Below are 12601 nucleotides of genomic sequence, written 5' to 3'. Positions count from 1 at the left end.
CCGGCGGACATCATACCGGTAACCCAGGATATGGATTCAGCCCTGGCAACGATTAATCACCATTTGCAAAAATCTATGGTGGACCGCCTGGATTCCACAGGACCTTTGTCATTGGCAGTCTTTGCCACCAAACTACTGCCTACAGCAGTTCTTTACAGGCCATCAGACTTCTCCCTATCTCGCGTCTGCCTAGTTGAATGGTTACATTTGCCCCACACACCACCGCGAAACGTATATACTTCTCCAGCTGCTGTTATGGACATTGTCATCAAGGGAAGACAACGTGCTGTGGCATTGACAGGAATGGATGTGGAAGCTATTTTCCTACCTTTTTCACAAGACGAGGTTCAGCATTTGCTAACCATGTCCACTTGTACTCAGGTGGCATTAGCAGACTTTGTTGGAAGGATTTTGCATAATCCGCCCACTGACTCACGACTTACTTTTCTTTCCTCTGTCTCCTATTCCCTCCGTTCCCTGTGCTCTCCCACTCCCATCCCCTCTGCTCTCACCCTCTTCACAGATGGGACCAAAACGAGGGGGGTGGTTGTGTGGCGGGAGGAGGGGGCCTGGAAGACAAGATTTACTACGGAGCAGAAATCCGCTCAGCGTTCTGAATTGGCTGCGGTGATTTTGGCATTTGATCTGTTTCAGAATGTGCAATTTAACCTGATTGTTGATACTCAGTATGTCTCCAGACTTTTAACATCCTTGCCTTTAGCATACATTACACCTGCTCTGGATGATGATTTGTTGCAATCGTTTCTCTCTTTGCAGCGTCTGCTACAGGCTCGTAGCCACTCCTTTTTCGTGGCCCACCTGCGTTCTCATTCTAATCTGCCAGGATTTCTGGCACATGGCAATGCTGTAGCAGATGCTGCTTTGAAGCAAGAGCAGGTCTTTTCTTTGTTTTCTGACCCTCTGCTGAGCCATGCCACCTTTCATCAATCTGCCAAGGTTCTAGCCAAGTCTTTTCGAATACCAATTTCTCAGGCATGAGACGTTGTCTCGCAATGTTCTTCTTGTTCTAAAGCCCCTACCATGATTCCTTTTAATGCTGTCAATCCCAGAGGGATTGCCCCTCTCTCAATTTGGCAAATGGATGTCACTCTCACCCCGTTGTTAGCCCCTTTTTCAAAACTGCACCTCACGGTGGACACGTCTTCGGGCTTCATCTGGGCGACGCCCTTAAAAGGGGAGACAGCCAGGCACGTAATACAGCACACTCTGCGCTGTTTTTCAGTCATGGGAAAGCCTAGCAGCATCAAAACGGATAATGGCCCAGCGTATATTTCTAAGCGATTTTCTGATTTCTGTAAATTGTGGAATGTGAAATTAACTCATGGTATTCCTTTTAATTCTACAGGACAAGCAATTGTTGAGCGAGCGCATTCAACTTTTAAATCTCTGCTTTTTAAGCAACTAAGTGGAAAGAACGTTCCTATTGTTGAAATTCCTAACATTGTGCATCAAGTGCTCTTTACTTTGAATCATCTTTTATACCCGCATAATAAGCAGCATACTCCTGCAGAATTACATTTTAGAAAAGAGGAGGAGCTGCCTCGCCCCCTTGTGTCTTTCAGGAAACTTCCGGATCCAGCATGGCGTGGCCCTGTACCGCTGATTACCTGGGGACGCGGATACGCCGCGGTAGATATCGATGGGGACCCTCTGTGGGTGCCAGCACGCTGTGTACGACCCTGGCGATCATCTACAGTTTCTTCTTCAGCCCAGTCGTCGCAGATGCCGCAGAGGGAGGAGGCAGACCTTTCTACACTCTTTCTGGAGGACAGCGCCTGTCACCCGGTCTGAAACACCATGGCACCTGGCGGCATCGTGCTCTAAATATGGCTGCACTCCGTCAAGATCACCTTCCATCTATTCGATCTGCAAGCCATAATCGCTCTAGGCGTGCTGCCATTTTACAGAAGTATCAAAGACCTGACTCTTATCATTCCATATGGAATAATAATACCTATGTACAGGATATTTCTCAGTTTGCGAAATTGCTTAACTATTCTGATTGTTGGATTTGCTTACATATTCCCCCGCAGTCACAACATTCGGGTATATTACTGCATGGTATTCCTATTAATGATTCTTTTAGAATTAGTAATAATATGAGAGATAATCGTATTAGTTCACCCCCTGTTATATTATCATTATTAGAAGTAGCTCCACGATGTTTTCGCTTTAATCACGATAGTAGCAGATTTTTAGGTCATTATCCTTATTGTAATTGGACTTATGAGTATGTTAATGGTAGCTCTTGTTTTCTTAACGTCACTACCCAAAGCGGCAGGCCCAAGGTAACAATTAATAATGTTACCAGATACATGACATATTACCAACAGGCTACATGCCGTGATTTTTATTTATGGTTTGATTGGATGAAGAAGAGTTCGAAATCCACATGCGTGTTACAACGAAATCTGTGGCTTTTGTGTGGTAAGAAAGCATACAAAGAGATTCCCTCTGCTTTTTCAGGGACTTGCACTCTAGGGGTAGTGATACCACTGGTGTATAAGTTAGATGCTCTTCCTCGCACCCGCTTGCGCAATAAACGCGAAGTCGATGCCCCTATAACTCAATATACTGATACTCAGATAGCTCGCAGTATTTTTCCATCACTAGGAGTCGCAATGAATTATAGGGATTTGCATCGTTTAGCTAACTGGACAGAGGCTTTGTTCAACGAAACAATTAAAGGCATGAAGTTGATCAATACAGAATTACAGGAGGTCCGTGAAGTCTCGCTTCAAAATAGATATGTTTTGGATATTATTTTAGCAGCTAAGGGAGGCGTATGTGCTTTGATACATAGTCATTGTTGCATGTATGTGCAAGATAATGGTCCTAACATTACTCATACTATACAAGAAATGGAGAACTTGGTGGCTGCACGGCCCTTGCAACCTGCCGTGGGTTTTGATCCATGGGAATGGCTGCTGTCTTGGTTGCCTAACGGTGCCTGGATCAGGAAAACACTTTTGACGCTTATGGGATTAGCCTGTGGCTTGGTTATGTTATGTTGCTGCATTCAATGTTTACCCTCCCTCTTTGGTCAATGCATGACCTGGTTTCAGGCTGCACGCCCCTCCACTGGAATTTCACGTGGAGCCTTCATTGCGAGGTATCAGCGACTCCCTATCAGGCTTCCCACGTGTTAATTTACCCTGTTGCTTAAAAATAAAAAGAGAGGTGATGTGGGAATGTACACAGGAAATACTCTGTGGGAATGTACACAGGAAACACTCTGTGGGAATGTACAAATGGAGTTCTCTGTGTAAGGCACAGGTTTATTGGGGGTAATCAATCAAGTGACCACTGGCGCCAGCCTGTCTGTTTACACATCTTCCTTGTTTGTATGAGTCATGTATAGGTTAAAAGGTTAATGTTTTTTACGAGGAGAGGATCCATAATAAAGGAGCTGAGGCTGAGAGGCAGGCAGCACTTCGCGCAGCACTTCGCGCAGCACTCTGCTCATGCTCTCTATCTGAAACTCTTGACTCTCGTCTCATGATTTCCTCGCACCTAAGAGTCGGCTGGTTCTCCGACAGAACAAAGGGATGAAAAAAGAGGTAGAGGACCTGAAACAAAAGGTACAGCAGCTGGAAGACGCCTCCAAAAAGTCAGCAAAAGATTATAGAGACTACAAAAAAGAGAATGAAAAAATCAAAAAGGATAGTGAGAAGTTTAAAATAAAACAGGAAGCAACATGGGATGCCTTATCTATCTTGCAGATGCGGGCAAGAGAGAATATCTTAAGATTGAGAGGCATACCTGAGAACCAAGATGAGGATTTACAGAAAAGAATCATAATGGAACTAGCAAAGTGGTTAGGAATAACCGAAAATAATATAGAAGAAGGGGTTGAAAGTATATTTAGAGTGAACTCCAAGAAGGCAGAGGCCAATAAATGGCCAGGAGATTGTTTGATCTCATTAACATCAACTAAACTAAGAAATATCATTTGGCGAAATAGAAGGAAAAACCCTCTTAAGATTGGTGATGAGGAAATTATAATACTAAGGGAGATTCCACCCCACTTGCTAAAAAAGAGAGAAAAGTACCACTTCCTCACAAAAGCCCTGAGTGCGAATGGAATCCGCTTTAAGTGGGAGATTCCAGAAGGAATCACCTTCACGTTTAAAGGGAGAAAGAGAAGAATAGAAACAGTGGATGACGCTGAAAAATTTTTGAGACCATACAGGAGTGAACTTGAGGGAGATAGACAGATGAATGGAAGAGAGCCCAGCCCAAACAATAATGCAACACTACAACAACAAATACAAGAGGAAAGTGAGGACAGCGATAGTAATTAAAGGCAATAAGCTACATCTGAATAGGGGAAACTCCCCCTGCATGTTTTAATGTTTAATATTTAGAACAAAATAAAGATGACTTTAACAATTTTAACATGAATGTAAATGGGTTGAATGATAAAAGGAAGAGAAACAAGGTAGAACATATACTCCAGAAACATATTGTATGTTTACAGGAAACACACATAAATAGAGAACACAAGAGAGTACTAATCAACGCCAAACTAGGATGTGAATTTATTGCGGCTGACCAAGTCAAAAAAAGGGGGGTGGTGATATATGTAAGACCGGGACTGGAGCCGAAACTGATTTATGCCGATCCTAAGGGGAGAACAATAATAATTAAGGTAACAGCACAAGGTGAAGAACTAATAGTGGTGGGGCTTTATGCACCAAATGAGAAAAAGTCAATTTTTTATAAAAAATTGGAAGTAAAATTAATGGAACATGTAGGGAACAAAATGATTATTATGGGAGACTTTAACGGAGTAATTAACCCGCAAATAGATAGGTCGGGAGGGGCCAAAAACCAAGGGAAATTGCCAGCTGTGTTTGTCAAGATGACTGAGGATCTGGAACTATTTGATACTTGGAGGTTTAAACATATGGGAGAGAAGGATTTTACGTTTTTCTCAGATGCGCAAAAAACAGCAAGTAGAATAGATGCCATTTGGGCTACAAAAGAGTTAACGATGAGAATAGAAGAAGTAAAGATCCTCCCTAAAACAATCTCAGATCACAACCCTGTACAATTAAAAATGAGGCCAAATTGGAGTACGGGATTGAAAAGATGGAAATTGGATGACTCATTATTAAAAAATGATAAGATATTGGAAGGAGCGAAATCGGAATTGGAAAGCTATTTTGAATTAAATAGAAAGGGGAATAACAACATAAATGTGATCTGGGATGCGAGTAAGGCAGTGATAAGGGGGTATTTCATCAAGCAAAAAGCGATAGAAAGAAAGAAAAAGGAGAAAGATAAGGAAAAACTGCTAGAGGAAATTAGGAAAAAGGAAAAGGAGTTAGTAAAAAAACCAAAAAAGGATACTCTGAGAAACGAAATTAAACTGTTACAAGCTGAATATGAGAGCAAGATAGGATTGGAAGTAGAGAAAAATTTGAGATTGCTTAGACAAAAGAGTTTTGAATTTGCAAATAAGCCCGGGAAATATCTAGCGTGGCAATTAAAAAAGAGAGAAGCAGAAAAACAAATAAATAGGAGAAAGATAGGAGAAAGAACCATAGATTACCCCAAGGCAATAACATCCAAATTTATAAAGTACTATGAAAATCTGTACAAAAAAGGAGTAGAAGGGAGAGAACAAATAGAAAAGTATTTAAAAGATCATAAAATCCAAGAATTAGAAGAAGAAAAATTGCTCCAGCTGAGCGCACCAATTTCTGAAACAGAGATAAAGGAGGCAATACAGAAAATCAAAACAGGAAAGTCGCCGGGTCCGGATGGACTCCCCTCCGAGTATTATAAAAAATTGGCAGGAATATTGATCGCACCGCTAAGAGACATAATGAATAAAATATTAGAGGAAGGGAAAGCACCGGACTCGTGGAAAGAGGCCTATATAACCCTTATCCCAAAACAAGGAGGTGACCCAGAGACGTTGTCAAACTATAGACCCATATCGCTTCTCAATTGCGATTACAAGATATTCGCTAACGTATTAGCAAATAGATTAAAGGGGGCAATACAAAAAGTTATACACTCAGACCAAGCAGGCTTCCTTCCAGGAAGACAAATAGCAGATAATACACGGAATATAATTGACGTAATAGAATTCCTGGAAGTGAACAATGAAAGAAAGGCAGGTCTGCTACTGCTAGATGCTGAGAAGGCGTTTGACAACGTCTCATGGGAATATATAAAACAGCAATTAAAAATAATGAAAGTGGGAGAAAAATTTAGAGCAGGGATAGAGGCCATATACAGTCAGCAAACGGCAAGGCTTTTAATAAACGGAAATGTCACGGATCAAATCAACATCTGTAAAGGAACAAGACAAGGATGCCCTTTGTCCCCATTGTTGTTTATCCTTGCACTAGAACCCCTCTTACAAGAGATCAGGATCAATGAGAAAATAAAAGGAATAAAGGTAGGAGAAAGGGACTACAAAGTAAGAGCGTTTGCTGATGACGTAATATTAACAACCCAGGACCCCCAGGAAAGCATTCCGGAGGCCATAAAAATTATAAAAGATTTTGGGAAAATAATGGGAATGAGAATAAATTGCCAAAAAACCAAAATAATAGCTAAAAATTTAAGACAAAAAGAAAAGGAAGAATTAGAGAAGGAAACTGGATTGGAAATAAAAAATAAGTGGAAATATTTGGGAATTTGGATTTCAAATAATAACCTAAATTTGTTTGAGGATAATTATCAAAAAGTATGGAAAGAAATTAAAAGAAATATGGAGGCCTGGAACAAGTTACATCTATCCCTTTGGGGGCGCGTATCAGCTGTCAAAATGAATGTCCTGCCCAAATTAATGTTCCTGCCTGTTTCAGACGCTCCCAATCTTAGGAGGATCTAAGTGCTTTAAGGAATGGAGGAGGGAAATTGCAAGATTCGTCTGGGGCGGCAAAAAGCCCAGAATAAAGCATTTATCACTAATAGATAAAAAATCAAGAGGTGGATTTGCGCTACCCGACCTCGAAATATACCATGCAGCGGTGGGATTAGTGTGGCTAGGAGAATGGATAAAACTAGAAAGAACAGACATATTAGATCTAGAAGGCCACGATAGGTGATTCGGTTGGCACGCATACCTGATCTACGGGAAAATAAAAGTACACAAAGGGTTCCTTAATCATGTGATAAGGAAATCCCTCTTCAGGCTGTGGATTAGGTACAAAGGGATATTGGAGCCCAAAATACCACTCTGGACCTCTCCCACAGAGGCCATTGCGGTTAAAAGGAGAAACATGAGTAACAACTGGCCCACATACAGAACAGTACTAGAGACAACAGAAGGGAAACCAGTACTGAGAAAGTATGAAGAAATTAAAAATCAATTAACGAGCTGGCTACAATATTTTGAACTGAATCAGAAACTAATCGTAGATAGAGAGACAGGGTTAGCAACAGAAATGTCAAGATTTGAAAAGATAATAACAAAAATAAGGAAGAAGAAAATTTCCCTATTGTACGACTATCTTTTAGAATGGGAGACGATCGAGGAACAAACTAAAACCCCAATGATTAAATGGGCCCAAGACTTGGGTTATAACATCAACATAGATCAGTGGGAGAGATTGTGGGAGAAAGATCTAAAATTTACAGCATGTTTCAACCTAAGAGAAAATTGTATGAAAATGATATACCGTTGGCATTTAACACCATGTAAGCTGGCTAAAATGTATGGGGGTATAAGTCCGAGGTGCTGGAGGTGCAAGAAAGAAGATGGCACATACTACCACATGTGGTGGTCCTGCAAAAATATAAAAGAATACTGGAACAAGATATATGAAGAACTAAAGAAAATGTTTAAAATAACATTTAAAAAAATGCCTGAAATGTTCCTTTTAAATATCCTACCATCGGAAATAAATAAGGAAATAAGATCTTTATGCCTATACGCTGTGACCGCTGCTAGAATTTTGGTAGCTAAAAATTGGAAGAGCGAGACGCTGCCCACAGTAATAGACTGGCAAACACAAATGTTAAACTATATTAGGATGGCATGGTTGACAGATTCAATGAGAGATATACCCGTACAAAAGACAGTGAAAGAGTGGAGAGTGTATAAGAACTATCTTAAAACATATTACCCAAATAGCTCTCTACTCATGGACATTGAATGATGCTTGAGAGAAACAGAAAGGATTAGAATAATAATGAGGAGAAAAAAGAGATATTATTAATATAAGCCTGTGAAACATAGGATATAGAAAAGTGTGCAACAAAAGGGACAGGAAGTATCTATATGTAGATGTGATGAGTGTATTTGTTTTGTATTCTTATTTGTTCTGTAAACCTGTGAGGATAAGTTTTGACGAAATATTGGAAGAATAAGGGTTTCTTTTGCCCTCTTTTTTCTTTCTTTCTTTTTTCTTTTTTCTTCTTTTTTTTTATCGATCTTTTTCATTGTATCGCTGATTCTTTTTCCCCTCCCTTATTATTCTCCCCACCTTATTATTCCTTTTTATATGTAAGTGTGTATTTGTTGCTTTGTTGATTTTAAACAATAAAAACTATTTTAAAAAAATAAATAAAAAAAGGAATATATGGAAGATGCATTCCAATATTGGGATCCTGAGAAGACAGATGGCGTCCACTTAACGTCTTCTGTGTAAGGGCTTGAATCTACTTGATAGTCAGAACTTTTAGGCTGTGCCCTTTGAGCGCTTAATTTTATATAAGAATGTACAATGGGATGCTAATTTATCTTCGGACTATAGCGATGACACAGTGCTGTAATCTTACATTATAAGGACATGGCTGATGGCCAAGATTCCTGCCAGGCTGGTCAGCTCCCTTCCCCCAGCCACTGCTCCTGGTTTTGCATGATGTCCCCTTCCCTTCTTTATCTAAATGCATGGACAGGACATGCCCTGATGCTGCAGTCACATTTGTTGCTCATATGCTCATGTTCTAATATCAAAGGGAGCCTGCAATGAGGGGTTCTGAGCCCTCCCATGCCTTATGTACTCATGCTCTGTCACCTAAATCCCCTTCTGCAACCCCCAGCCTAGTTCAGTTGTTACCTAGCTCCTCTCACCATCCACTCCTTCTTGCATTAAATGATAACCCCGGTGTTATACATGAATGGCATGTATCCCAATTGGGCTCCCTTTTGGTGGTGTGCTTGTCTTGCCACTGAACACTGCCTCTAGGTAACAGGAAGGAACTTGGCAACTTTAATGCACCTTGTGTTTTCGCAACTGTAATAATGATCAAACTATTTGGGGGGGGAGGTGACTTGGGGGGGGCATAATTTTGCTTATCTGAACAGGCTGAAAGCAAAAAGTAAGGTTACCGTAACTTCCATCATAGAGCTTCAGTATGCTGATGACAACGTAGTGTGCGCACGCTCAGAGGATGACCTCCAAACCATCCTAAATATCTTTGCAGAAGCTTACGAAAAGCTTGGCCTATCACTCAACATCCAAAAAACCAAAGTGCTGCACCAACAAGTACAAAATAACCCCTCTGCAGTGCCACAAATCCAACTCAGTGGTGTAACGTTGGAAAATGTTGATCACTTCTCCTACCTAGGAGTTTATTTCCACAAGGGCCAACATTGATGCCAAAATCCAGCATCACCTGAGCTCTGTGAGTGCAGCTTTCTCCCGATTGAAGTGCAGAGTGTTTGAGGACTGGGACATTCACAAGGAAACCAAAGTGCTTGTTTACAAAGCTATTGTACTACCAACCTTACTATATACTATATACCAACTCCTCAAAAGATTCCATCAATGGTGTCTCCGAAAATTTTTACACATCACTTGGGAAGACAGGCGAAGTACAAAATAACCCCTCTGCAGTGTACTGGAAGAAGCAAAGATCACCAGTGTTGAAGCAATGATTCTTCAACATCAACTTTGTTGGACTGGTCATGTTGTGCGGATGCCTGATCATCGTCTTCCAAAGCAACTACTCTATTCCGAACTTAAAAATGGAAAGCATAATGTTGGTGGTCAACAAAAGAGGTCTAAAGACTGTCTCAAGGCAAATCTTTAAAAATGTAGCATAAACCCTGAAAACTGGGGAACACTGGCCTGTGAGCTCTCCAGTTGGAGAACAGCCTTTATGGAAGACAATCTTACTACAAGTGATCGCCAAAGAATAATAATAATAATAATAATAATTTATTATTTATACCCCGCCCATCTGGCCGGGTTCCCCCAGCCACTCTGGGCGGCTTCCAACAAAACAGAAATTCTAAAATACAGAAATCCATCAAACATTAAAATACAGAGATCCATCAAACATTAAAAGCTTCCCTAAACAGGGCTGCCTTGAGATGCCTTCTAAAGGTCTGGTAATTGTTGTTCTCTTTGACCTCTAGTGGGAGGGCATTCCACAGGGTGGGAGCCACTACCGAAAAGGCCCTCTGCCTGGTTCCCTGTAACTTGGCTTCTCGTAGTGAGGGAACCGCCAGAAGGCCCTCGGAGCTGGACCTCAGTGTCCGGGCAGAACGATGGGGGTGGAGACGCTCCTTCAGGTATACCGGACCGAGGCCGTTTAGGGCTTTAAAGGTCAACACCAACACTTTGAATTGTGCTCGGAAACGTACTGGGAGCCAATGTAGGTCTTTCAGGACCGGTGTTATGTGGTCTCGGCGGCCGAAGACGAATTTTGCTTGCTCATCCTCTACCCTCCAGAAATGCAATCCATCAATTTGTGTGCATTTTGATCACCAAGGAATATGTAAGACTCCAAGCAAGCTACTTTCTGGCACTTTTTTGCTTCCAGCTGCCACAACTTGAAACTTTTTAAGCAATGAAAATAAAAGTGCTTTTTCTGTCTTGTGCTCTCTTCTGGACCAAGATATATGTGTCTCTCTCTGGGCTAAGAGTGCTTGAAATAAATCTGAAAAACTACAATAACACACAGACCTCCAGTCTGGGAGTTTAAGACCTACAGCCAACCACATTGATCTACATTGATCAAAATTCTGAATATGACGAATGAGCTTGGTGTATAACTGCTTGCTTTTCTGAGGTTTTTCTGAGGGGCGAACTACAAATTGCACAGAAGTGTACATCCTTTCCCCCAATATTTTCTTTTTAAAAATGGAAATAATAATAATAATAATAATAATAATAATAATAATAATAATAATAATAATTTATTATTTATACTCCGCCCATCTGGCCGGGCCTCCCCAGCAAATCTGGTCCTAAACTGTTAAGTGCCTTATACACTAATAGTAACACCTCAAATTTGAAATTTGAGAAATTGGCAGACAATGCAGATCTTTGAATCAATGTGTATTATACTGATAGGGTCAGTGATTTATTCTAGCCCAAGTATTTTCATGGGGAATGTTTGTTTAAAAGTAGATGAGGGCAGATGCAAATCTAACAAAGTTTTAATGTGATTGGTAGTGATCACCATCGGGCTAAATTCTGCTACAAGGGAGTAAGAGATTTCTCTTCCAAACCTGTCCTTCCAACAATTACAATCAAGCAATACATAAATTGTATGAAATAAATAAAGTTTGGGAAAATGCTTGCCTAAACAGGTGTGTCTTCAAGAGCCAAAGGAATGACTGTACTGATGTAGCTTCTCTTATTTCAGCAGGGAGGGCATTTCACACCACAACCAGTAGAAAAATTAGGGAAGTGAGGTTAGGAATGCAACTTTTTCTTTCATGTTTCTTCTTTTTGTTTGTTTTATTCCTCAAACACTTTACATTAAGTTATGGACTTGTTTTTATTATATTCTGCATTGCCTTCCAGTAATCTCTCAAACAACTCTACTTTCCACCAAGCCTAATTTATAAAATTCTCCCATTTTTAGAACAAACATGCCATGTAATTTTATTCATGGTGGTGAGATCCCAGGGTTTAACCTATTGGGATGAAATATATAAAGTAAAAATAATATTGGGAATGACTGGGTACTAAACACAAATCACCCAGTTACCAGTGGCCCCTTAAAGTATTATTCACACAGAGTATGCGCAGTTAGCTAAGCAAAACACCACCAAGAGTACAGGTATGATCTGCCTTGTGTGAAACCCCTTACTAGCTGTATGCTTGTCAAAGCATACAGATGAAAAACTAACTGCTGGGGTTCTTCAACGCAAAAAACAAACTGACTCTAAAGGCTTTAAACTAAATATAAATACCTTCTCCCACATCCAAAACCTCCCACAAAACCTCCCACAAAAACCCTCATTAAACTACCCGAGAACTATCAGCAAACAAAGTAATTATACTAAGGTTTAACTAAAGGGGATCTCTTAAACTAAGAACAAACAGAGTAATCTATAACGAGATGTATCAAACTGCAAGATCTAGCAAGAGATGCAGAAGGCTTTCTAGCAGAGCCTTATATACAAAAAACAGAGCCCACGCCTGTGAGCAATTAAGAGAAACGTTTGCACCTGTTTCTCTTAAACAGACAGTGTTTACATTAGACCGGCACTAAAGTGTTTACATTAGACCGGCACTAGCAGTTCGAAAGCATGTCAAAATGCAAGTAGATAAATAGGTACCGCTACAGCGGGAAGGTAAACGGTGTTTCCTTGTGCTGCTCTGGTTTGCCAGAAGCGGCTTTGTCATGCTGGCCACATGACCTGGAAGCTATA

General features: G+C 40.6%; 1 protein-coding gene across 1 annotated transcript; it reads left to right on the top strand.

Annotated features, from left to right (window-relative positions):
- Positions 1–575: 575 nt before the first annotated feature.
- On the top strand, positions 576–3195 carry LOC132592666 (uncharacterized). Its single transcript, XM_060279073.1, has 2 exons — positions 576–627; positions 1367–3195. The coding sequence occupies exon 2, from the start codon at positions 1602–1604 to the stop codon at positions 3168–3170; it is 1569 nt and encodes a 522-aa protein (XP_060135056.1). The 5' UTR covers positions 576–627; positions 1367–1601; the 3' UTR covers positions 3171–3195.
- Positions 3196–12601: the final 9406 nt, after the last annotated feature.

Source organism: Zootoca vivipara, chromosome 9 (genome assembly GCF_963506605.1).
Source record: "Zootoca vivipara chromosome 9, rZooViv1.1, whole genome shotgun sequence".
Lineage (NCBI taxonomy): Eukaryota > Metazoa > Chordata > Lepidosauria > Squamata > Lacertidae > Zootoca > Zootoca vivipara.
The sequence above is the reverse complement of the archived record's forward strand: the minus strand, read 5'-3'. Positions and strand labels throughout refer to the sequence as shown.

What these genes read in the sequence shown, in the direction of transcription:
- LOC132592666 (XM_060279073.1), top strand. Translation starts at nt 1,602, where the DNA reads ATGGCGTGGCCCTGTACCGCTGATTACCTGGGGACGCGGATACGCCGC.